Source organism: Mixophyes fleayi, chromosome 7 (assembly GCF_038048845.1).
Source record: "Mixophyes fleayi isolate aMixFle1 chromosome 7, aMixFle1.hap1, whole genome shotgun sequence".
Taxonomy (NCBI): Eukaryota; Metazoa; Chordata; class Amphibia; order Anura; family Limnodynastidae; genus Mixophyes; species Mixophyes fleayi.
In genome coordinates, this window is record NC_134408.1 from 104,064,866 (window position 1) to 104,091,993 (window position 27,128).

The following is a 27,128-nucleotide window of genomic DNA, read 5'->3' on the forward strand; positions in this document are numbered from 1 at the left end:
CTCACAGTCTGTGTGTATCTCTCTCTTTTCCCTCCTCTGCCAGGTATTTATTTACGGTTTGTGTATAATATTCTAGTGTTTTTATTACAATAAATGTACTGTTGTACTTTTCTAACTGCATTTGCCTGAGTGACTATGGGTAGGCTTCCCTGGTATGGTAAGACACCCCTGGGTGGCCAGCCAGCATGAAGTGGGTAGAAATGAGCCAGAAAACCTGGCATCTTCACACAGACCTTTTCTTTACCCCTGAGTTAAATAAGGCAACAGGCTGTACTGATTGTTTTATCGAATTCTCCTCCACCTCATCAGTATCGCTACCGGATCAACTCTCTCTCATCTGACCACCATCACGAAAATAAAGAAAAAAGAATAGAAAAACTGCCACTCCATGCTGGGATAATAGTCTTTGCAAAGTCCTTGGCTCAGATCTTGGTAACTTCAATCTTGGGTATCTCAGAACAGATTTACGAGTGACAGATCTTGGGTGTAAGTCTCGACTTTCTCCGGACTGTTGACTTTTCTGCAGTGGGTGGAAATGATCCAAGTATCTTTCTGCTACTTTCAGAGATCTGGTGCTGGTCATCAACACTTGGTATGGACCTTCCCACTGGTCTGTTAAACAACCCGAGCGTAAGAAATTGCAGGTCATAACATATTCCCCAGGTTCAACATCGTGACACTTAGCGTTTAGCGTGTCGGGTTACAGTATTTTGAGTTTCTGTTGCTGCTTCTGTTTCTGTTGTTGCATTTTAAATCATCCTGTTGTTCATCAATTGAGGTTGTCGTTCAAAAGTATTTCAGAAGGTGACAAATTAGCAGCTGGTCTGGGAGTGATTCTGATGTTATGAAGGACTAGTGGCAAAGCTTCTGGCCACGCCAATCCAGTTTCATCCATTACCTTACTCAATTTGTTTTTGGTAGGGAGTATAAAGTTTGCTATCAATTCCCATAAGCTTACACATGATCTAATCAATATCACCAGTAAAACCAGTACACCTATAACTTTCTATAATTCTAGGGATACCAAAACTGCGTCTGTAGGAGGGATATGGGATGGCTCCGTTGGTATTGTCTTTCCAACATTTTTCATCAAAAAGTAGGACGATATTGCCTTCTTACTAGCTTGAGAAGAAGAGCCTGGTGCACACCAGTATGCTCTTACCAGCTTACACATACCTTCTTTACCCAGATGACTCAGATTGTGTACTAGCTCAGCTAGGCCTGGAAAATATATGCTCTGGGAGCCACGGGCCTACCTTGTCCATCTCTCCAGAGGGATCCCTTCACCTTCCAGACTGCCTTTTGTATTTCAATAAATTTTTGTGTGTTTGTCATTTGGAAAACAATCATCTTGTCATTTGTAATGTTTACAAATAATCCTGCTGCCCACTTGTCGGCTTCGTCTGCCCTGCTATTACCTGCTGATACTGGGTCTTCATATGTGTGGGCTTTGCACTTGATGACTGTCTTTTGTAACTGTATTGCTGTCAAAAGTCCTTTTATGTGTTGAGTGTGCTACTGGTGAGCCTGCCGCTGTCATAAAGTTCCTAAGATGCTAGAGGGCCCGAAAGTCATGCACTACCCCAAAAACTTACTTTGTGTGTATGTATATATGCATATATATATGTGTGTGTGTGTGTGTGTGTGTGTGTCTATATATATATATATATATATATATATATATATATATATATATATATATATATATATATATATATATATATATATAATATACCGTATTTCCCCATGTATAGGACGCATCATTGTATAAGACGCGCCTCCAATTTTTTCTCTGAAACTCAAAAAAAAAATATTTGCTGGATGATTCCGTGTGAGCAGGTGGCGACTGCACACTCTCCCTGCAAGTCCGTTTGGCAGAGACAGCCAGGGAGAATGTTGCGGCTGGCTGCTCTGATTGTAATCAATTGGCACAAGTCACCGGAGGAAAGAGACAGAGGTTGTGCTGCTCTGCGCTATGGAGAGTCGGTAAGACAGCCAACCCTCTACACCGCTGGAACCATCTCTCCCTCCCCTGGTGTATTGCTGGATGATTCCGTGTGAGCAGCTGGCGACTGCACACTCTCCCTTCAGGTCCGTTCCGCAGATACAGGCAGGGAGAGTGTGCAGCCGCCGGCAGCAAGCCCTTTAGCACACTATAACTGAACGGACCTGCCAATTGCATCCCCCCCCCCCCCTCTCTGGATCCCCCACTTCCCCTGTATAAGACGCAGCCCGTTTTTAGACCCTAAATTTTTTGAGAAAAGGTGCGTCTTATACATGGGGAAATACGGTATGTGTGTATATATATATATATAAAATAAATTTTATTTATTAGCTGATTTACCCTCTGCCAACTCACACATTCTTCTCAATGCTACGAGTTCGGCCACTTGAGCCAAGTGAGGTGGACCAAGGGGTTCAGCTTCTATAACACCCTCGTCATCTACGACAGCATAACCGTACATAGTTCTCCTGTGACAGTCTGTCTTATTTGCAGGTGATCTCCGTCCCAATTCCCATTTTGTGAATCTTGCTGAGGAGCCATGCCTAGTTTCAGCAGAATTTAACAGGGCAGATACTGCATGTGGTGTATAGACAATTGAATTGTGTCCTAGTATTATATCCTCGCTCTTAATTAACAGAAGAGCAGTCGATGCTACACTTTTTAAACATCTATGGACAGAGCTTGCCACAGTGTCCAATTGTGCACTGTAGTATGCTTCCGGTCTGCTAGCGACACCATTTCTCTGTGTCAAAACCCCTGCTGCACAACCATCAGCTTCCGTACAATATAACTCAAAAGGTTTTTTAAAATCAGGTATTCCCAGTCCAGGCTTTAGTCTGACTCTCTTTAAGGTTAAGGAATGCTTGCTTTGACAACTCAGTATATGTAACAAGCTCAGACGTTAAGGATGAGACTAACTCTCGCAATGGGAAGGCCTGAACAGAAAAACCTGGGATCCATGACCTACAATACCCACACATCCCGAAGAAGGTACAGATCTGTTGTGGGTTCTGCAGCAGTGTCATGTCTTGTATGGCCTGAATCCTGTCCGTTGTCAGGTGTCTTAGTCCCTGGGTAAGACCGTGTCCCGCGTATTTCACTTTGGTCTGACATGGCTGTAATTTATCCTTTGCAACCTTGTGTCCTGTCTGTGAGAGATGAAGCAGCAACAGTTTTCTATTAGACACTTATGACATAAAAGAATCAGAACATAGCAATAAATCGTCAGCATATTGAATTAGGACAGACCCATTGCTTGATTGGGAGGATTGCAAACAGTCACGCAAGGCCTGAGAGAAAATACTGGTGCTGTCAATGAACCCCTGGGGTAATCTTGATGAATCTTGTCCATGTGTATTGTACCCCCTTAAAGGATAAAGCAATGCGGTACTGACAGTCAGGATGAAGGGGAACAGAGATCAATTACCGTGAAATGACTGGCAGATGGAGGAATCTGCATGAGGATGACAACTGTATTGGGCACTACGGGGAATTGGCTCTTAACTATTTTATTAATTCCCCTTAGATCTTGGACTAATCTGTAACCCCTCCCCCCATTCTTCTTCACTGGGAAGATTGGATTGTTAGCTGTAAAATACCTTGTTGCAGCAGCCTTTCCATCGCCGTATAAACCCCTAGTTCCTCCTCTGGTTTTAATGGGTATTGTGGTATTTTTGGAGCTTGCCTGCCACTTTTTAAATGAACCATTACTTGGGCTACATTTGCCATCAATCCAGTGTCTTGTCCATCTTTAGTCCATATGGGACATGGTATTTGTGATAACATTTCCTTTACCTGAGATGGACGTTGATCTAGACCAGTAGAGTACATCATTAGCCTTTGTGGGGTGTCTAGTATGTCCTGCCCTTCATGTGAAAACTTTCCTGGAATATCCAGAAACCCACCATCAGGGGTACAGTAAATAAAACATCCCATTTTGCATAATAAATCTCTGCCCAGTAGGTTGTTAGTAGCCACTGCAGCCAAGAGAAATGAATGCTTTGTATGCAGGGGCTCAATAGTAACCTCCGCATGTTTTGTAAAAGGATAATGTTGCACTCATCCCATTGCTCCCATAGCTGGAATAGGTTTGTTAGTAACCTGTAAACTTAAGGGAGAAATTATCACTGACCTGGCCGCCCCTGTATCTGCAAGAAAGGTTTGTTTTATACCAGATACATTAACTGTCACTTAGGTTAACTGAAAATCTTAAGGAAGAACCAAACTAGTTATAAGATACAGGTATGAACTAACCTCTAGTGTCGATCATTGTCCTCCCGCAAAACATTTGCTGCTATGATGTGCGCAGGCAACTGATGGGAAACCTCTGAGGCTTGTGTCTTCTTTGTGGGTATCTATGGGATTCTCTTCTAGGTGGCCGAAATCTCCTAGTGTCCTCTCTTGTTTTCTCTCTACAGTCCTTTGCTAGGTTTCCCTTTTTAGAGCATCTAAAGCACCTCACAAACTCATATCGTTTTCGTTCCCCGTAATATGTGTTTAGTCTGTGGACGTGTGTGTAGTCCTTCTAGTGCCTGGATACCTGCCCTCATTAACCTATCATTTTGTTCCTCCTTCCTTTTCATATATTTTTATCCTGTTCTATAGCAGATTCCCTGAGGGCATCTACTGTGATCCCTCTCCAGTTAGGGAATGATGTTTGTACCCTGGTTTTTAAATTTTCTTTGAGGCTATCCATTAATACTTTTCCTCCAATTCACAAATCTTTATACATTTTTGTATGTCAATATTAGGAGGAAAACAGGCCCTCAACACTACTCGCCAATTTTTATTTGTTGGTTCACGAGCATTAACTAAATCTTTAACAGATTTCTGACATTTTGCCAAATCTTTCTTTGGGTCTGGGAAATCAGATATAATTGATTGTAATTCAAACCCACTCCATGGACAATGCATTGCTACATGTCTTATGGGAACTACACCATCTTTGTCCGCTTTCCCATTAGGAATTGCTATTGTGAGGACTGGATGTAAGCCCACCAAATCACTACATTCAGGGCTAATTGCTGCAAGCACTGTTTCAGTACAATAGATATTCTGCAGTCTATTGACTCCTGTACCAGTTTTGCTTCGGCCATTGTCCCTGTGGGTAGAACCGCTCCCTTTCCTTGCCTACATGGCACTTCTTGTATGTTACTTGCATGGACAGAAACAACAGTGGGTTCATCATCTTCTTCTGAAACATTACCTTGTATATCACTCGATATGGGATACAAGTTACTTATGTTATTTTTATAATTTTTGGTATCTGTTATATTTTCCCCCCATCCACATACGGAGGAGGGGGCGTGCTAGCACTCTCTTCTCTTTGCTTCACAACACTACCTTCCACTGCGCATGGTCTCTCGTGCCACATACTCCCTTCCTGTTGCCGCAGTTTTAAACAGTCTGTGTTTAATTATCAGTTTTAATGATTTTATCAAACAAATTTTATCTGTAACAGTACTCAATACCTCTGGATCGAAATTTCTAACTTTAGAAAAAGGTTTCACACATTCAGCAGTCATTTTTACTCATTTATCACAGTACGCTGTTGCGTACGCACCATATTTCCTTATCATTGTATATCTTGCCAAGTCTTTTGGGCCTTTGACCTGCACTTCAGTCACATCAGCCACCTCGCATGTATGTTTTGCACCCATTTGGAAAATGTAATCCCCTACGCTTCGCGACACAAAACATAAGCTAGAGATATGTCGGCCTTGGATAAATTCTATCAGCTCTGTCCACTCACTACTCAACTGAGTACAACTTAACAACTCATGCAATGCCAAACGTACACAACGAGGACCCTAACACAGTTACTTTCAACTGGGAGAACGGAAATATCCGTGTGGAAGTATACGACTAAACGCTTCACAGCACAAAACAGTGCCCCCCTTTTCCAGTGAAGTTTCTGCTGAGTAATTTAAAACTGGGAGCAATAAATATTGAACTCAACAATACCAGCCTTTCCAGTTAATTTCCTCTCACCGTCCACAATTGCACAATCACTGTTTCTTATGCAACACGTGCGATCCGATTGAAGAGCTTACAGGTACTACTTATCTGTAAGCTCAACTATTACAATTGGGACTACCTATTTTTACTGTATACTACCTTTTATTTTCACCGTATACTTCCTTTATTTCACCGTATACTACCTTTATTATAACCTTTATCCTCAACAGTTATACTTTCACAGTCAGCCAATTCACACTTTCACCTACACAGTTGTGTTTCTGTACAGAAAAATACTTTCCCAAATGTTGGTAATAACTTTCCAGAGATTTTAACAATTCTGTTCACTATAAAATACATCAGCAATATCTGTCAGAAAAAAACGTTTAAACACGTGGCAAATGTACAGGTAAATATGTGCGTATGCTATGTAAACAAATCACGTGTTAATCGCAAAATGAAATGAAAAATAAACCATTTGTCTTTCTTGTCCCTAGGTTCTCGCCCCTTAGATCACATAAAGTGGATATTCGGTTTAGCAACACTGGATGATTAAAGGCATAGAACTATTTGCGTTCTTACCTGTATATTGCGCGTCTCCACCCTTTGTTGATAAGCCGAAATCCGTAAGTTTTGCGAATCCATGACTAATGTGGCGCCTCTCCATGAGCCCCCAAATTATGTCCATTTCTATTGTCCCTAATACAAATTGTTTGATGCGATTAATGTGGATCCAGCGCACAAATGAGATTTAATAGAAAATCATAGCAAAAATATAATAAAGTATAAACAATACATACGCTGCTCTCTGTGGATCCAGGAACAGTCGTCAAAGCTGATGTCTGTTGGCAAAGAGGCTGTTCCAATGAAAGTTCTTCATTGATCCAGAGGTGGGGGCAGCTCTCACTCCAACTGTTGCATATGTGTCTTCCGGCCGAAAAAACTGTTTAAACTGACCCATAAACAGTGCTTTTGCTTATTAATCTCATAATATTCATAACTTGCGATCGTTATGTGCGATCGCTCTTCTGTTGACACCGGATTTTTGCTGCTAAAATATGAATGAATGAGACAAAACTCCATACATTGCTGAGGACCTGAGCCATAATTACCTCTACTGTAATATTATCTATGTATAAATAATCTGATTTTTTTTTTTTTTATTAATAAAAGAATCTTGACTGGAACTTTAGTAAATGTGTACTATTTACAAATGTAAGTGTGTGTTCTTTATCTGTGCGATTGCGTTAACCCCCCACAGTAAACCAATATTAATCAATTTAGCCGACTTCATCCAGTTATTCGACTTTGACAGTTACTCACTCTTACGCAGTTAGCATATAAGGGGATAGGACAGTCAGAAGATCCTGATGAGCTAACTTTTATAAACCAGGCGCAAAAAGGTGCTTGATTTGTCATTTTCCCGCCAAACATTCAACAGGGTTTATAGTATTATGGATCACTATGAGGGGATTCAACAGACTCCAGTGGCTTCCTCCAGGGTACATACAGCCAAGGTAGGAAACTGCACCAATCAGAACTTCTGATGTCCGTTTCTTAAGAGAACCTGCTATTAGATGGAGCCCTCTGCTTGACAGAATCCCTAACCCAAATGTTAGGTAACTTTCGTATAGGCGATTCTTTAGGAACTGTAATTTTTATGATCCCGGATTAATTTCACAATATTGCGTTTCCCCTGCAGAGAGCGTTTGTGCAGAGAGGGTTTGTGCACAGCAGTGTAGAATTCATCAAGCAGCCGATCTGATGGCAGTCCTGTATGCCTGAGAGTAATGGCGCTCTCCCGGGAGTAGATTACACACTTGACACAGATAGGGCTGTGCTCTGCAGTTGTTTGTCGGTAGACGTATCTTCCATTAGTTGTTCTCCTGGAGCAATTTATTACCCAATAATGTTGGGTGTCCGTTCACAAAATCAATATCTTAGAATTTGGAAGTATGTAGAAGAGGGGGAGACTGAAGTTAGGATACTGATCACTGTACAGTCCTTATATAGAAAATGCTCTGGTAATCTCTTTATTTTTGGGATCTCTGTAGAAGACACAAAATAGCTGGAAGAAAGGAACGTTAATCTCCATTTGTGCAAAGGGTTCTTTGCTGTAAGCGCAGTGAAAGTGTGCACTCCCACAAATCTTGCATTGTCTGAAAATGTAATTAAATTCCAGCATGAATTAATCTCCTGAAACATGGGCTAATCCATATCTCGATTATTAATGCAGAGTAACAAGATCACTATCCAATTTGACTTTGCACATCAGTGGCCAAATTGGATGAGTTTTGTCAGTTTGCCAAGCAGCGGGATAACTTGAGGCCTTCATTAGGGCCTATTTATTCATTTTAATGTTGGCTTGACACATGGATGTTCATCTTCTCACTGGATTTAGCGTCATGTCCAATAATTATTCTATTGATTTTAAAAGGATAAGTATCAAGGCCATGGAAACACTTCCTCTCGTATGACCAGCATAAGACCTCCTCCTAGCAAAACATAAAACACAGGGCTGCTGATATTAATGATCATATAGTAGTTCTAGTGTTGAATCTCATTGATATGTTTTGGATAAAGGGATATGGTTGTTTTTTTTCCATTCAAAATGCCTATTTTACTGTTTTTTCTTTTCTTGTGTCTAGGTCTGCCAGTATTACTAACCTGTCATTAGATCGTTCTGGCTCTCCCATGGTGCCATCTTATGAATCGTCTGTCAGCCCCCAGGCCTCTCGCACATATCTGAAGAGTGACACCAATGAAGAGGAAAGGAAGATACTTTTGGTATAGAACTACCATTTACATTACAAATGTATAAGACTTTCTAATTTACGAAAGTGCAATTTGGCACCTTTTTTTTTAGCTAAGCAGATGTTTCTGTATAGCTAATTTAGCTACATCATAGAACTCTTTGGAATTTGTTGCCCAATTAGATTTGAAGAGCCACTAGTTCCCCTACCCTTTGCTATATATACTTTATTATGCGAATTACCATTCTAGCATAATGATTCTAACGCTATATAATATCTTGAATTGCTAGTTTGAAGAATAACATATATAGTTTCTGAGATGTAAAGCATGCCATAGAGACCCACATTTAAGAAGAGAGAAAAAAACACTTCTTTGCTGTGTCTTCATAAGACCAGCTTACTTCCCTGTGTGAAATCAACCTGCTAATGGCCAATATTTTCTTCTTTTTGTTTGAGATTATATATATATTGTCACTGAAGATTTAATTAAATATTTTTCTTATCACACCCTGAATTTTTTTTATTGACCATCGCTCTCTTGTTTGCTGTTGAGTCCCCTTTTCTATGGCCATTTTATCTGTTTCATTTGGTATATTTTTTTTGCCATAATTGATTTCTAATACAGTAATGCATGGGAAATGTTTAGAGCTTGTTCACACTGATCTGGCCATTTTTTTTAATAATTTAACAAAAATAGGTTAAATAACCGTACTAAAATTGTTTTTCTGCTTTTAAAATGATAAAACACAGCACAGACTTATTTGCATAGGTTAATGTATGCTGCCAGTACAGTAGGATTATATTGATTGAAATTATAATGCATGAAAAACATCCCTATAATGCATTTAACTTGTGTGTTGTGCATTTTACCCCCTTTTCCACGGCATTTGTGTGAATGAGCCCTTAAAGTCATTTAATTGAAGAAGTTAATACTGAATAAAGCTCATAGAGTTTTATCACGGCTGCTGTGACTGCTACAATATTGTTACAGTAAACAGTGATTATATTTTCCCTTTATCACCCCCCATATCGTTAGCACAGAAGCTGCAATGTATTACAATGAGTAAATCTTCACTAAGAAAGCTGCCTTTATTTTATCCATTAAGGACTCTGTGCAGCTGAAGGAGTTGTGGAAGAAGGTCTGTCACCACAATAGTGGCATGGAGTTTCAGGACCACCGTTATTGGCTGCGAACATATCCAAACTGCATTGTGGGAAAGGAGTTGGTTAACTGGTTGATTAGAAACGGACATATCACAACTAGGTAATCTATGCACCTTCTCAATTCTAGAAAGGAATGATCAACACAATTAGAGATACATTATGTAGAGGGTGATACTATAAAGTTATTATTTTGGTGTATTTAATGGAAAATATTTTAGAAGTTTATGCAAGCTGTCTTTGACTGTTTATTATTCAAAATGGGATATGTATTATGCAAGAACATTAACTCAAGATCATACAACTAGTGGAAATTATATTTCGGCACAAGTAAAGAAAAATAAAGTCAGCCAATGATGTGTAATTTCTCGCCCAGGGAAAGGTTATCTGTTGTTGTATAGCCTGACACATTATATTGTATCTGATTATATCTGTAAGCATGACATATTTTCTTTCCACATCTGAATTAATATAGGAAGTGTATTTTTTTTTTTGCCTATATATTTTTATTTTAACAGAAAAACAAATTGAATTTGAGTGATTAATGTGTTTTTGTATTGTCTTTACGTATAATAAATGTTCTGCCCAGATTTATTATAAGCATTCCCCAGTGAAATGGGCAGAATGTTCATTGGATTGATCTTTAGAACAGTCCTATTCGTAGTTTTGTAGTTGTACAGCACACTTTAGTTTTTGTCTATTAAGTATTAGATCTATGTGTATTAATATGGTTCATTCTTCAGAGCTCAAGCTATAGCCATCGGACAAGCGCTTGTCGATGGCAGATGGTTGGACTGTGTCACCCACCATGATCAACTCTTTCGTGATGAATATGCCCTGTACAGACCTCTTCAGGTACTCACAGTTCTAGTTTCTGTTGCTGCCCTTTACTTTGAAAGGGGAAATTCCACCTTCAAATGAATTTCATATATTGGTTTATGCGTATTCTGGATATACAAAATACACTGCTTTTTCCTTTCTAATTTTGGTCTGCGATTTCCATGTGTTCCGATAGTCAGATTTGTTTCTCATTATTGTTTTAGATTGTAGAGAGTACAGTAGAGCTGTGTCATAGCCCAGGACAATGAAAACTCTTAACAGTGCCTTGTAATAATAACACACATGGATGAAAACCACAGCAATATGCAGATTCAGTTAAGAGCGAAGTCTCGTGGGAACCTTGCATGAGGTTCTTTTGTGTGATGCTCCCCGGGATGTTTGTGGGGAAAACTTTCCTCATTTTTGCTTTCACCTCCCAAGGGTACCCGTGCAGCTCACACGATCACCTTGTGTGACATTCCAACAGGATTTTGCTCTTAATTGATTTTGCTCCAAAAAACTAAAAAGTATGCAAAAGTCATGAAACTTAAAGCCATCTGCATTGTACAACATTATAAATGTCACCAAATAATTTAAAATCGACCAGGAAATGCCACACTAGATTTATTTTTTGTTTAAATTTTCTTTAATTTGGCTATGAGGTTGCTTTAGTGTCTATAGATGATGTTTCATTTTATTTTGGCTAGGCATTATCTATCACATCTCCCATTTGCTTATATGCAGATAAATTAATATCTGCTTGTATAAATACAGTTTATATGTTTCATTCAACATGTCTAGAACGATAAATAAAATAAATCCATCTTGTAAATGGTGTCCATTTTCCTTATGGCTTTTAGTGCAAAATGTCAGAATATCAACTTGTTTCCTGCAGTAGAAAATATATTTGGATGTAAATTGTTTTGTCCGTACTGGGGTTGTTTATATCACTAGTCCAAAGTTTTAACTATTTAAAAAACATTTTAGTGTATTAAAATTTAAGAAGGGTAGTTAATGCATTTGTAAAGCCTGCTAAATAAGTATAAGGATTGACTACCTTTCTGATTTGAAATTGTTTGCATTTCAAGAGCACGGAGTTCTCTGAGACTCCTTCACCTGACAGTGATTCTGTGAACTCTGTGGAAGGACATTCAGAGCCATCATGGTTCAAGGACATCAAATTTGATGATAGTGACACAGAACAGATTGCAGATGAAGGAGAAGATAATTTAACCAGTAAGTCTCTCGATTACTTAAACAGTGTTGTAAATTGGTCTCGACAAATTGGCCTGAATTGAAGATATTTTTCAGGGTATATTTGGGACTAGAAAAGGCTATTTTAGTCATGTTTGCTAGGCATAAAAAGCCCTTTGTGCCCAGCAGCTAATATTGGATTTGACCAGCTCATAAGTACATGCAGAGTGCTGTGGTGTCACCCATGGTTCTGTTTCTCAAATATACCTTGGTCCCCCATGACTCAATCTCTTGCAAATGATAGGACGTCTACATTTGTCATGATGAATATAGTTTTCCATTATTAGAAATTGTCTAATTCTGACTTTCAATACCTGGATTCTTTTTGATGGCTACATTACTGCATGAGAACATGCTTGGACTGATATGTTTTATGGATGTGTAAGATTAATAATATCACTAATTTGCTTTTATGAGAGTGAGTTTTATGTTGTATTTGAGTCTTTTATATGTTTTAACAAAGACATATAATGGATTTTAGGTTTTGTTGTGTTCCAATTTGTAAGCATAAACCTCCTTCTTCTGTGTGTTCTGGCTTTGGGTTCATATATTTTTTCCCTCTGTGCTCTTCCTGTCCTTTTGGTAGTATGATGTTATGTTCTGGTATAAAGCGGCTGCTATACCAAGTCCCCCAGGGTCTGTCCTCAGGTTCAATTAAATGTATTCAGTACTATTCTTACACATAAGGCTCTCTATGTACTAACATACATAGACCCATGGAGCTGCCACAGTGCTCCGTTTTTGGGGTAGAGCACAGTCCTATATAAGGACTGCGTCTTGCATACAATGCAGCTCTGCTCCAAAAATGGATTTTGGTGCACAGTACATGATAAAGATTAATCTCACAAAATATGTGTATTATAGTTCCACCCCAACTGCTCTTGGTACTCCTCCTTTGGATTGCCTCTCAAAGCAGCATAGAGGGACACTGGGGAATATGTACAAAATCAAATATAGTGTTAAGAAAATACATAACTTTCCCCCATATTTGTCTTCATACATTGTCTTAAATCTTATCACCAGGATTAGATAAGTGCCTACATGAAAACCTGACTTGGTTAGTTGCATTTATGGGCTGCTCTTGGGGACGTACATATACTAAACGTAGTTTCTTCCCCTCCACCCTGATTACCCTTTTTTTCCCTCCTCCTTTTCCCTTTGCTTTTTTTCCCCCCTGTCTGCATCATACAAAGACTCTGCCAGTCCTAGCAAACGTACATCGGTCAGCAGCTTCCAGTCCGCTATGGACAGTGACTCGGCCGCTTCCATCAGCCTCAATGTGGAGATGGACAACGTCAACTTCCACATCAAGAAGCACTCCAAGTACCCCCATGTGCCCCCTCACCCTGCTGACCAGAAAGGTATTAACTCAGTCTTTGATGGGCTCTTCCATGATGACTTTGTTTGGTGAATACTTTATATGCAGTTATTTTGATTCTATGATAGCTTTCCCCTTCATCTGGAAACATTGTTGCTCACGCCTCAAAATCAACTAAATACAGAGGAAATTCTATGCAGGCTTTATGCATATGCTGGCTTGTATCTTCTTTCATCTGAAAGGTTTTTAGGCATAAGATAAAACATGTAACTGTAACTGCAACATATGCCTATGTTGGTTGGATCATGTGGCATATTCATAGACGCAGTCAGCAACACTTGAGAGAATGTCAAATACAGGAGTTCCATTTTCTCAATGATTGATATTAAATCAGGTTTTTACTTCAATGTATAGTTTGCACATGTAGTAGTTTTGCATACTAAATATTTTCTTGGCTTCCATTCTAATTTTATTGATTTTACTAAAACTATTTTTCTTTTGCATGCTGTAATGAATGTATTTGTGCATGTAAGGTTTTTTGTGTGTTCATGCACTGTACAGTGTTACATGCAATGTAACCCTCATTGAAACCTCTAACTTTGAGCTTTAAATAAGTTGATGGTTTGAAGAGAGTATATATACTGTCATTTCTTCCATTGTTGAGAAATTGTGATATGCTTTTAGAAATATTAGGTGCTACTTTACAACTCTTTAATATGTACCTCAAGGGTGGTAGTATTAATGAGTGAGAACATCCCATGTAATGTTAAGAGCATGCTCACTATGAGAAACTTGCAACATCCTCAAACTGGAGGAAGTATGAGAGTGTTCAACACATTTGGTCTGAATGTTCGTATGAAATTAGTGTTGCGGAATCTTTGGCCCACATAACAGCCCATATCTCCAATAAGTGTAATGTTTAAGCTATTATTCAGATAAGCTTTTCTTTGACTTACAACCTGTGGCCGCATACCAAAAGTAAGTCAAAGAAGAGCTTATCTGAATAATAAGTGTAGGTTCAGAGTAGTGTTGTCCTTTTCAATTAAGAATACAATCACATAAGACACTTGATGCTCCAGATTACCAATGTTCTGTCCAGTTTCACAAAAACCCCAGAATACAATGAAGTGTAGTATATTTTTTTAAAAGTATTTGAGTGAAAACATTAGTGTACATGCATACCAAAAATATATATTCATTGTGACATATATTAAAACTCTAGGTGCTCTTGTTGTTGTTTGTTGTTAATTATTATTAGTAATCATAGATTTGTAAGACGCCACAATGCTCAGTAGCGCTGTACCAAAGTTATCAGACAACCGTTACTGGTGGATAAAATCGTCTGCAGAGAACTGAAAGACACCGGATCCTTCCTGTTAATTTACCTGAATGAGTTCAGAAGCGCAGTGGGAGCTTATACATTTCAAGCTAGTAGGGAATACAAGGACATACATAAAACTACATACGTAAAACAAGAGCAGACAATGCAGACAAAGTGAATGGAGACATGAAAACAAAGGGTATGGAGGACCCTGCTCATTAGAGAGTTTACATTCTAAGTAGAAGAGGGCAGAGCTGAAACAAGAGGAGCGAGTGTGGCTCAGAGTGGAGATTGAGATAATTGTGATGGTGCATTAGTGTGAATAGTGTTATCGAGGATAAGGCCACCTCTAAAAAAGAGGTGGGTTTTCAAAGAGCATATAAAGATTTGAAGACTGCGGGAAAGTCTGAACGTGGTAGGGAATTCCGTAAGTGGAGAGCAGCACGGGAGAAGTCTTTTGTAGACGGGAGTGAGAGGTGGTTATCAGAGACGAGGCAAGGCGAAGGTCAGAGTTAGATCTAAGAGGACGGGAGGGAGAGTAATTTGATATGAGATTTGAGATGTATGCAGGGGTGTTGTTGTTGAGGGCTTTGTAGGGAAGGGTGAGTAATTTGAATTTGATTCTGGAGGACACAGGGAGCCAGTGTAGGGATCTGCAAAGTGGTGCAGCAGTTGTGGAGTGGTGAGAGAGGAAGATCAGTCTTGCAGCAGCATTTAGGATGGATTGAAGTGTGGATATATGGGTGTCAGGAATGCCAAAGAGCAGGAGGTTGCAATAGTCAAGAAGGGAGATGAAAACGGATAAGAGTTTTGAAAGAATGTTGAGTAAGAAAAGGGCATACTCTGGCAATGTTTTTAATTGGAGTCGACAGGACTGGGAAAGAGTCTGGATGTGCGGAATAAAGCAGATGGTGGAGACAAGTGTGACACCAAGGCAGTGGGCTTGGGAGACTGAAGAAATTGTGGTGTTATTGACAGTGAGGGAGATTTGAGAGCAGGTTGTGACTCTGGCAGGAGGGAAGATAAGTTCTGTTTTGGACATGTTGAGCTTTAGGTAGTGTTGGGACATCTATGTGGAGATATCAGAAAGACAGTTGGTTACACAAGATAGTATAGAAGGAAAGAGGTCAGGGGAAGAGCTATAGATTTGGGTGTCGTCGGTGTAGAGGCGGTATTGGAAGTTGAATGAGTGAATTGGTGCCCCAAGAAAAGAGGTGTACAAAGTAAAGGGCCAAGAACAGAGCCTTCTGGGACCCCAACGGATGGTGGGAGTGGAAGGGAGGATGTGCCAGATGTAGAAACACTAAAGGAGCGGTTCGATAGGTAGGAAATGAAAGAACTGTGTCACAAGGGCCAATGGAGTGAAGTGTGTGTAGGAGAAGAGGGTGATCAACAGTATCAAAAGCAGCAGAGAGGTCTAGGAGAATGAGTATGGAAAAATTGATGAGGGCGGAAGCCTGATTGCAGAGTCGAGAATGGAATGAGAGGAAAGAAAGTGAGACAGGCGTTTGTACACTAATCGCTCAAGTAGTTTGGAGGCAAAGGGGAGGAGAGAAATAGGGCGGTAGTTGGAGAGAGAGGCTGGATCGCGAGATGGTTTCTTTAGAATAGGTGAGATGGCTGTATATTTAAAGGAGGATGGAAATATGCCAGTGGAGAGAGACAGGTTGAAGAGGTGAGCTAGAGGTGGGCATGCAGTGGAGGAGAGGGAGCGGAGTAGTTGGATGGAAATTGGGTCGAGTGGACAAGTTGTAGGGTGAGAGAAGATGAGTGCAGAGACTTTGTCTTCAGTTACTGTAGAGAATGAATTAAAGGTGGATTGGAGAGTGTAGGTAAAGCTGGGTACATTGAGTGGAATTTGGCATGTGGAAATATTTTGTCGAATGGTGTAAATTTTGCCTTTGAAATAATTGGCAAAATCATGGGTAGTGAGGGAGAAAGGAGGAGGAGGTGCAGTTGGGCAGAGAAGTGAGTTGAATGTGGCAAAGAGGCGACATGAGAAGACTAGGTGGATATTAGAGATTTGAAGAATGCTTGTTTGGCAATTGAAAGGGCAATGCTGTAAGATGAAAGGATAAGATGTAAAAAAAATATACTATACAATATTCTTGTTTTTTGTTTTTTTTTGGTGGAACTGGTGATTGCATACTTAATTGAACAAGCGAACTCTACTCTGAAACGACACTTATTATTCAGATAAGCTCTTTAGACTTTTTACTTTGTTTTTTAGTTTGTTTCTCTAGACTGGATGACATTCTTTCACCGCTCCTTATATCATGTGATTAGTGTGTTTTATGCTTGTCCAGCATAACCATAGGAAAATTATTTTGAATGGGATACAAAATGTTTGTTGCTTCTGTCTTGGTTCATAAGTTGTGTCCTGTGTATAGTTCTCTAGGATCACGTAGACATTTTTCCGAGTTTGAATTGTCTAGAAATAGAGAGAAACACAATTGACCATCAATGTGTATGAACTGAATACCAATTTATTGTAAAGCAAAAAAACACCTGCAAAGTTACTTATGTGTTCCTGGTTCTGTTTAAGTTATATTAGCCATGAGAATAGCTTTGACATATTATTTATGCTAACTTCTAGTTTCGTAACTTGAATTTTCGCTATTTGAAGTATATTGCTCCATTTAGTCTGCTGTGCAAATATTCTGTCTACTTATTTGCACAGCTTTGTCCTAAATGAAGCTAATTTATATTCTGTCTGTGTGACAGTTGTTCCTTGAGTTGTATACTTGAGTAGTTGCTGCTTTATGCAATTTCAAATGAAGCACATTTTAAACTTTTTTATATTGGTAGCTCTGACTTTGTAAATTACTTCTGTAGGTATATGTATCTCATTTGAAGGGTATTGTGAAAAACTGTTTTCAAAAGCAATCCAAACTTACAGATCTTATTTCAACTGCAGATAAATATAAATAAATTTACTTTTCTCTGGCATCCATTAGTGGCCCCCGGGAAACATTGGGCTATAGTGTATGAACGAGGTGTGCAGTCACTGTAAAACTTAACAGTTCATTGTAACTCCTCCTTTATAACCCCCTTCCTGCTAGGCCTTGGTTTAGTTTAAGTACCTGGTGAGGCTGTGACAGGCAACCTTTTTTTCTCTTGATTTGAAGGCTGTGGCAAGCATTCCTTGGCAGCAGCTGCAGGAGAGCAGCTATTGTCTCTCTGAGCACCAGAAAAGTGGCAGATGTGAGAGGGCGGGTTAGGAAGTGGCGGTGGGCCCCAGGTATGGCTGCCTCTTAGTAGGGACAGCCATTAGGTTTCTTAGGGGGCTGGCCTATTTTTATGGGTCTTAGGACCTTGGAGTGAATCCAAGCTTCCAATCAATGTTTTGGAGCTGCAAGCAGTGGTCTGCGCTCTGGTCAGTGTATAACATTTACTGCGGTGTAAGGCTGTGAGGATACAGTTGGATAACACCATGGCGGTGGCATATCTCAACCACCAGGCTGGCTCCAGGAGCCTCTAGCCATGCGAGACATATGCAGTTTCTTTCAGCGGGCCGAAAAAACATGTTTGGGTCATCATGGCGATCTTCATGCCAGGGGTGGAAATTTAGGAGACAGACTCTTCACCCTAGTGCATGGTCTCTGTATCCTGAGGTGTTTATAGAAGACAAAGGACAGGTGGCGTCAACTTGATGGCATCTCAGTTGAACCACAAAGTGGAGCTCTTTTGTTCCAAGACAAGTGGTTCTTAGTCGGTCTTTATAGACAAAAATGTCCATTATCTGGTGCTTACAATTGGTTTAACTGGGTTGCAAACCCTATTCTGTTCTTGGAAGTTATGTTTGGCCAAGAATTCTAATACAGTCTGGAGGATGTATATTGCCTGATTTCATACCTCTTCTTTTCATTTCCCTAGGTTACATATGTTTTTACAGGAGGGTCTGAATGCTGGTTTGCACCTTAGCTCTCCTACAGTTCAGGTGTCCTCTTTTTCAGTCTTTCAAAGAAGACTGGTTCTCATGCCAGACTTTAAAACTTTCTTGAGAGCTGTCCTTCATTTACAAATGTCTTATGTTCCACCAATGGCTCCTTGAATTCTAAACTCTGCGTTGAATGCTTTGCAGCATTCTCTTTTTAAATCCATGGACTCTGATTTGAAATTTCTTACATGGAGACTCTCTCCCTTTTGGCTATTTTCTATGGCTAGGAGAGTTTCAGAGCTAGCAGCCTTGACCTGCAAGTCTCCTTTTCCAGTTCTTCATGAGGGTGGTTTTTCGGACCAAAACATTGATCAAAACATTGTCATCCCGGCTCTAACCAACAGTAGGTCTTCAGAGGATGAGGGCTCTCTTTCTTGTCAGGATGTGGTCAGAGCTTTTTGAATTATATGCATAGGTTTTAAGATGTGTGCAGGATTGAAGACCTTCTGGCCACCTATGATGCACACAAGAGGGGCTGACAATTTCTAAAATTAACATTGCTAGATGGATTACAGCTGTAATTCATCAGGCTTATAGTGGAGCAGGGCAGCTGGTTCTGGAGAAAATATTTTGTCTCACTCTACCAGTTCAGTGGATGATTCTTGGGCAGTAGGACATAGCACTTCGACTGAGCACAGCTACCTGGTCCTAGCCACACTTTTACCAGATTCTACAAGTTCAGTATATTTGCATCCAGGTATGCCTGTTTTGGGAGAAAGGAGCTTTGTACTGTTTGTTCACTGTGTCCCCCAATGGATGCCTGAGAAAATAGGATTTTTATACATTTAAATGCTTTTTTTCTTAGTCCATTGTAGGACAGTGCCATCTTAACAACATTATGAGCCCCCGGGCAAGGCAGTGCTCTGGGGCACCTACCTACACAACCACTCACAGGAATAAAAATTTAAATTATCATTAATATTAGGCTTATATTTATTGTTACCTGCAACAAAATAAGTGTTTAAACAGTAAAAAAATATGCTCAACTACTAGATTATTCCACCTACATATACCCTTATGTTATGCCCTTATATGTGAGAGGCGCCCTTATATGTGAGAGGCGCCCTTATGATATGATATGCCCTTTATTATTCTCCAATTGCTTCCCCCTTCAGCATATATGTGCACTCAAAAATAGTCTTAGTAAAATTTTATACATTTTTCCATCTGATTGGTATTTAAGACTGCAAAGCAATCATCACTTTGGATAGGCTATAACATCGCTTACTCAACTCTAGTGTACTTACAAAGCAAGAATACTTTAAAAGTAATTAGATAGCTTCGAATAGGAATATTTTCCCTTACCCAACCTATGCGCCCCTTCCCCATAATCAATCAAATTTATACTGCATATTTGTGGGGTATTAAGGCAACTCTGAAGGGTTGGTGGCAGCGTCCTAATCCCCTACCCCCTCTTTGGCGGAGTGCAAGTATAGCAACTAAGAAATCGAATCCCTCTTCACTTACCTTTCTATTGCCGCCTTCTTCGATTGCACCCCCTTCTTCTCTTCTTCTTCTTTCTTTTCTGTTTTCTTTCTTCTTCGAATCCTTGCTTGCTTCAGCATCGCATTGTGGCTTCTCCGTGCTGCACTCCTCACTGAAAACATTAGGCATGATGACGTCACGCCTGGCATTTAGTGCGTGATTGCAAACAGGTAAGTTTTTTTTTTTTTTTGTTTTTTTTTTCAGGATTACGAGCCCTGCCTGTGGGGCCCCCTTGCCCGGGCAATTGCCCAGCGTGCCCATTGGGAATGACGGCCCTGTTGTAGGACCCTGGGCGCCCACCCTTTATGCTCTTGGTTCTCCTTTTTTTGTGTGTGGTTTTTTTTTTCTATAGGGTGTTGTTCTTCTCTCATTTTTCCTCTTGTTTCTCTTTTTTCTCCTTTCTGTGGTTAACTATAAATTGAGGCATAGCAGGAATGGGTGTATATAGGGTGAGGAGCTACTGTGAACGTAAAATATTGATTGTTTATTCTTTCTATTTACAATTCTAGATTTGTGCAGTGCATTGAAAAGGCAAAAAGTAAAAACTACTAACAGTTTGTGAGGGTAAATGGTTAGGTAGTGTTAGCTGGAAGAGCCTATTAAATGTATTTTTGTGGTCACCCTTTTCCACCTCAAGAAAGGAATATGCTCCCTTTTCATGTTGTGCACCAAGGCCATGCTTACCACATGCATAATGCTTGGTGACTTTGTTTTTCCTTGAGTGTCTTCTAATCTTTGTTTCTGTTAACTGTTCATATTACAAAGTAAAGATACAATGCATTAACTGTTATAAAACTAGAAGTAGTGAAAATGGGAATAATTGTTTTGCATCTATTGGTTTCCAATGATTGGCAGGTAAAAACATTTTTTTAAAAAAATGACAGTGTGAGTAATAACTTAATCACACAATTTCATATCGTAGAGGTTGCATCATAAGCTGTCACTAGGCTTATGTAGTTTTGCATTTTTTCTCCTGTTACTTCATAAGACTTTATTCTATTTAGAAAAAGAGTTAAAGTTAATTTTTCCCCTCTAGCTATTTATTTGTTTATATTTGCCACTTTATTTGTTTTGTTATTTAAACTAATTCACTGTTTGCATTGTTTAAAACATGAGTGTACCAGGATTGACTTTCAGTGTGAATAGATGTACACGTGTCACTGTAGTGTTCAAAATACATTTGGGAGCAGTAATTTCAGGTTTTTATGTTGTGCAGTTTGAGACATGCAGGGTGTGTGCTCTCTGCATAATTCAGCTGGAACTCTTATGTAACCCAATTTGTTTTGTGTCCTCTAATCATTTTTTTCTTTTAGAGTTTCTTCTGTCAGAAGATGGTGGGCAACAGATTATTTCAATAAGTGATGCTTTCATCAAAGGTAATTATCTTTTTCTTTTTTACTTATTTATAACTGTTTTTTATTGCAAGAATAGAGAGATTTCACTTTAATTGACCACATTATCTGATCTTTTATACTCCAGTAAGCCAATTCATAACCAAAAAATATTTTGCGACAGCAAAGTATACATGAAAGCATCAATTCAGTGAGGTCAAAAAAGTATGCTGCAATGTGCATTGTGTTTAAAAAAAAATAAAATAAAAAAAAAAATACTCACTTTTTAGCTCATCAAAAAACATAATTGATAATCTAACAAAACAATTTGAAAGTTCATATACTTAGTGGTATTAATAAATCCACTTAAAGCAAATAAAAGCAAATTCTATATAAAGTAACAATATAGGAGAGTAAAATTACACAGAATTAATAAAACAATTACCAAACACAACATCTTCCTTGCTAATTCAATGTGATTATAAGCTTTGCTGTTATATTATCACAATATAGGCTTGTGCAGCAAAAAATGTGGGATAATGCACCACCTACTGTAAATTGTATGGCTGTAAGAAGTAAATGGGTTTGGAGACCATGGAAAAGCACAGGGCTATAGGCATGTGCTTTTATATAGGCCACAGAAGTCCTAGGGGACTTCTAGTATCTGTTTAAATGTTACTGCAGGGGTACATTAATCATTCTGATACACTCATTTTCCCAATGAACACTGAAGGGATGACATTAAAATTCACTGCTTATAAAGATTATGTACAATTGTTTATATATACTACCAATATGTGTGTTTTATATGGAACTTGAATCAAGCACTGTGTTTACACATTTTTTCAGGCTGTATGCTCTGACCTGACAAGAACATACAGCCTGAAACACAACTGGGGTAAAAAAAAAAAATATCTCCCCATGAGCATGCAAAGGAAATTAATTTGCCTGCAACTCGAAATATTTGGGGAGGCTTAGACTCCTGTGCAATTTTACTTTGGTACGCTCAGGGCAAGATTTCATCTGTGAAACCCAGAGGAATTTGCTCTTTATGTACGCTTCATCTGTGGTAATAAGCAGAACATGCTGCTGGTGTTTAAATACTGAATCCCACAAATTCTAACACATTTGTGAGAAACAGTTGACATTACTTGTTAACAATTATGTTTTACAAGTTTGATGTATGAATTTAGCTTGCTCTAGATATGTACAACAGCATATGTAGATTCAATACTTTATTATAATAATAATAATAATAATAATAATAATATTATTAATCATAATAAATAATGTTTATTTCATTCATTTTGAACAAGGCACAGAGGTAGATTAAAAGTTTTAAAGAGTTTCCTGTCCTGTCACTGGATGAACATTGCATGACTGAATTTTGTTTGTATAGTGATTTAGAATTGGGAAGTTTAAAAGCATAAATAGGGAGGACTATGCTTTTAGATCTGCGTTTTTTATTTTAGATGAAGCTTTGCATCTGCTATTTAGTTTTATGCTTTTAATTCTAGAATCTCTATTTAATCGACGAGTGGAAGAGAAATCCAAAGATCTGCCATTCACGCCTTTGGGTTGGCATCATAATACACTGGATCAGCTGAGAGAAGAGAATGGAGAAAAGCAGGCCATGGAGAGACTCTTGTAAGGAATATTCCACTTTCAAACTTCTTGGGAATCAAACTATAGAACGATCAGCAACTCGGGTCATGTTTCATTTTCCCCAGGTCTGCCAACCACAGTCACATGATGTCCCTGTTACAGCAGCTGTTGTATAATGAGTCTCTCCACCTCTCTTGGCGTGATGTCATTGTACCAGTGGTATGTCAGGTGGTGCAGACTGTCCGACCTGATGTTAAAAATGATGATGATATGGACATCCGCCAGTATGTCCACATAAAAAAGGTATGTGATTTTAGAGCAGGCCTGTCCAACCTGCGCCCCTCCAGATGTTGTGAAACTACAAGCCCCAGCATGCTTTGCCAGAAGACAACCTGTTGATAGCTGGAAGGGCATGCTGGGACTTGTAGTTTCACAACATCTGGAGGGCCGCAGGTTGGACAGGCCTGTTTTAGAGGGTAGAGAGAAATTCTTTCTTATACTGCATTTCTCAAGATACTCAAAGTATTTAGCGGTAGATAATCTTATTATGAGTAAAAAAAAAAATTTTTAATTATTGTTACATACCATTATTTGAGATCCATGGAGTACGACAAGGTCAGTAGTAGGGAATTTTATTTTTTAAATCTCATTATGCAAATGGCAATAAAATCATATACTGTACCGTTTTATACAAATATATTGTACCTGTTTCCATTGTTTGACAGAAAATAGTTTTACCAATGCAGAATTTGTTTTGGGGCTTTTGTGAGCTATATTTGTATGGCAAGTCATAGTAATATATTTACTAAATTATCTAGGATTTCTTATAAGCTCCATGCCATAAATGCTGTAAATGTGTTTTACTGTCCACTGACTAAAACCAAAATCCAATATTCATACTGTGTTGTTGGGCTAGAAATAATACGTTTTGTCACAGTATATGATTATCTCTTTGTAGATACCCGGTGGGAAGAAATCTGATTCCATGGTGATCAATGGCTTTGTCTGCACCAAGAATATTGCACACAAAAAGGTAATGGCATAGCTGGTCCTGTTCATTGTTCATATCCTTCACTTGTCCTACTGATGCTTATATTGTACTTTGTTACAGATGAATGGCAGTATTAAAAGCCCAAAAATTCTGCTCTTAAAATGCTCCATTGAGTACCTGTATCGAGAGGAGACGAAGTTTACATGCATCGATCCCATTGTCCTTCAGGTTAGTCACAGAAAATGTTAAATACCTTTTTGTTCATAACAGACAAACCGTGGCAAATGCCAGCTCTACACTAGTGTATTTCTGCCAATAATTATGATAGACTGTAAAAATTAGACTGATTTTTCGGGAATGATTTACAATGAATGATTTTTGGTGGAGAACTGGCAAATATTAGCCCGGGGTGGGCAAGACTCAACTCGGCAGCCTATTAGAAATATTTTAAAGGAAAAGAAATGCAAGTGGCCCAGTGATCCAGCTCAAGGTAGCCCAATATGGAGCTGCTCAGGGGGCAGATGTCCCCCTGCCCCCCAAGCCCAGCCAACCTGCCCCTGCTGATTTGGTTTAGAGTAGCATAGATCTGAATGTAAAAAGAGACTCTCCTGCTACACACTTGTACTTGAGTTCTTAACTTATTACAATTTCCTATGTAACATTTTGACAGCTGAAGTGTCCGTTCAGGTCAGAAAATCTTTGTTTGCTATGCAAGTCTATAAGAGTTTTAGAATTACAAATTCTATTAGCTGGAAAAAAAACAGCATTGAAAGGCTAGTGTCAAATGAGCATTGCATTCTTTTGCAAATTTGTACTGCATTTTTCCAGACATAAAAAAAAGTATTTTGTGAAGCTCCTTTGTGCCACCTAGCTTTCAGTGGAAATGTTTTCCTGTCACATGAGACATAATTTGAGAGCAGTACAGCACATGTGACTGGATGAGTCATTAAGCTTCAGGAATACATAAGTATTGTAGCTGGAAAATCATGGTGTTCTGATTGTAGTATATGATTCTATTTCCAGTGAGGTTCTTAGTCATGCTGTCACAAAAATATTCACCCCTCTCACAGGCAAGCAGATTATTGTGGGCATTTCCTCCTAGGAAGAAGTATGGTGACCGATATGATGACTTGTTCTGTGTGGAATATAATGCAGAGATGGGATGATGTGACTCGCTGTCCTCTAATATTGTGCTGTAGTACTTCTCTGCATATAAGAACATGGGTATTCTAGAAGTTGGACCATTAATATATCCAGAATTTTAATTGTGGGGAAAAAAAGTAATGGCTTTTATTTTCTTGAACAGCCTCTATATATACCAGTTATTTGCATTAATGCAATTGCAAATTAGCAGACCTCAAAGATATGCACATGACGAGCTGATCAGTAACTATTTCTTGCATTATTAATTTGTTTAATTATTTGATTCAGTGGTTGGAACCTTTAGTAATTGAGTAAGTAATTTAATTAAAGAACCACTGAACCTGAAATTATTTTTTGTATTCGGTATTAACAGAGAATATTTTGCAAAGTTTTGCTCATTTAGAAAAAAGTTTGTGGGGCATTAGCCTGTAATCTAATTTCTCATTCATCCCATTTGGCGCTTTGCTTGGGAGTAAGGCACGAATACCCTTAAAACTGTTGGAACTCTACTCCTCCCCTCTATGCCCTCCCATTGCAAGTCCTCCGTTTTTTTTGATTTGTACCAAAGGAGTAGGGTACTTTTTTTTTTTTTTTTTTTTTTTTTAAGGTCTTTTTACCTTTATTTTTATTTGATCTTATTTCATCATTTGCAGCTTGGGATAATGTATTAAACAAAGAAAATGACACCGCTGAGACTGACTGAAATAGATCACCATCCAACACGATGCTATAACATGTAGATATATTCATAAACATGCACAGTGCATAACAGTGATAAAATTTTACATGAAGGAAAAAAATGAATTAAAAATAATTTGTTATGAAAGTCAATAAAAAAAAGTTGCTGACATTTCAAATGAGCACAAATATAGACTTGTATTGTACAATTTTGTTCAATTTTACAGTATTGGAACAGTGACATTGTACATTACAAGTCTATATTTGTTCTCATTTGGAATATGAGCAACTTTTTTTTATTGACTTTCAGAACAAATTATTTTGAATTCATTATTTTTTTCCTTTTCTGTAAAATAGTATCATTGTTATGCACTGCATGTTTGTGAATAAACTATATACGTTTTAGTATTGTGTCAGATGGTGATCTATTTCAGTCAATCTCAGCACTGTAATTTTCTTTAATATCATATTATATTCTTGCGGCTTTACAGACCCTGCTTTGCAGCTGCGTTACTAATTTGAAGTTGATTATTTCAAATACATTTTTTAGATATACTGATTTTTTATTTTTTTTTCCCTCGGATTCACTGCTATTAAACAACATACGGTGCACCATATAGATCTTAGTGGTGTTTTGATTTTTCCAGTTTGGGAAAAGACAATTGTGTTCAATACGAGAATAACATTAAAGAGTGAGGGCATAAGCACTAGTTCAGCTCATTTGACGCTCCTCCTTGCTGCTTACTTACTGTACCACATTCCGGGAGCTATGGTAATTGTGTTCACAGCCCGTCTATTCAGGTGACAGGTTGGGATGGGGCTTACAGCTATACACCTGGCATCCTGCATCAAGGAATGGTCATGTGGGTGGCCGCCGAAAAGAAAACTCTGCACTAAGGCACAGATAAGGCCTATGAGCAGTGCCATGTTTAGACTGAACCATCGGGATGGAGTTGCTTTTTCCCCAGTGTAGCACTTTCTCCTTGGTGAGTTTTTGCTGAGTAAAGCCAGAAAGAAATCGGTCTGCTGATCACCTCTTTGGTGCCTGTAGTCTGTCTCTCCTATGGGATCTATACATTCTAAATAGCTCAAGGGTAGGGAAACTGTCTGAGATATGTATGACTCAGGTTAAATTCCTGCATGTTACCTGATTTATATCTGAACCTAGGAATTGTTTTATCTCTGGAATATTTGATATATTGAACAGCTTATTGTAGAAGTGGTGTGAGCTGTGCATGTGCTCTCTCTTCTGGAAGATATGGATGAGTACTGCTACTATTGTCGCTGTACACTCTCCTCTGAGGATGAATAGTTCTGTTTTTGATATTGAGTACTGGCTTAATTTAGGCACTGTGTTCAGTCACTGT

At 38.7% G+C, this 27,128-nt stretch overlaps 1 protein-coding gene across 3 annotated transcripts in view; it reads left to right on the plus strand.

Annotated features, from left to right (window-relative positions):
• The window catches only part of PIKFYVE (phosphoinositide kinase, FYVE-type zinc finger containing), a 153,398-nt gene that overhangs the window by 27,367 nt on the left and 98,903 nt on the right, over positions 1-27,128 (plus strand). For 2 of the 3 annotated variants that reach the window (XM_075180242.1, XM_075180243.1), the window contains exons 8-17: positions 8,611-8,749; positions 9,822-9,979; positions 10,620-10,731; positions 11,784-11,931; positions 13,143-13,310; positions 21,327-21,389; positions 22,862-22,991; positions 23,075-23,252; positions 23,908-23,982; positions 24,061-24,168. In XM_075180242.1, the coding sequence (XP_075036343.1) occupies positions 8,611-8,749; positions 9,822-9,979; positions 10,620-10,731; positions 11,784-11,931; positions 13,143-13,310; positions 21,327-21,389; positions 22,862-22,991; positions 23,075-23,252; positions 23,908-23,982; positions 24,061-24,168 (1,279 nt within the window). The remainder of the gene's footprint in view (positions 1-8,610; positions 8,750-9,821; positions 9,980-10,619; positions 10,732-11,783; positions 11,932-13,142; positions 13,311-21,326; positions 21,390-22,861; positions 22,992-23,074; positions 23,253-23,907; positions 23,983-24,060; positions 24,169-27,128) is intronic. The other variant, XM_075180245.1, reaches the window with a different exon arrangement.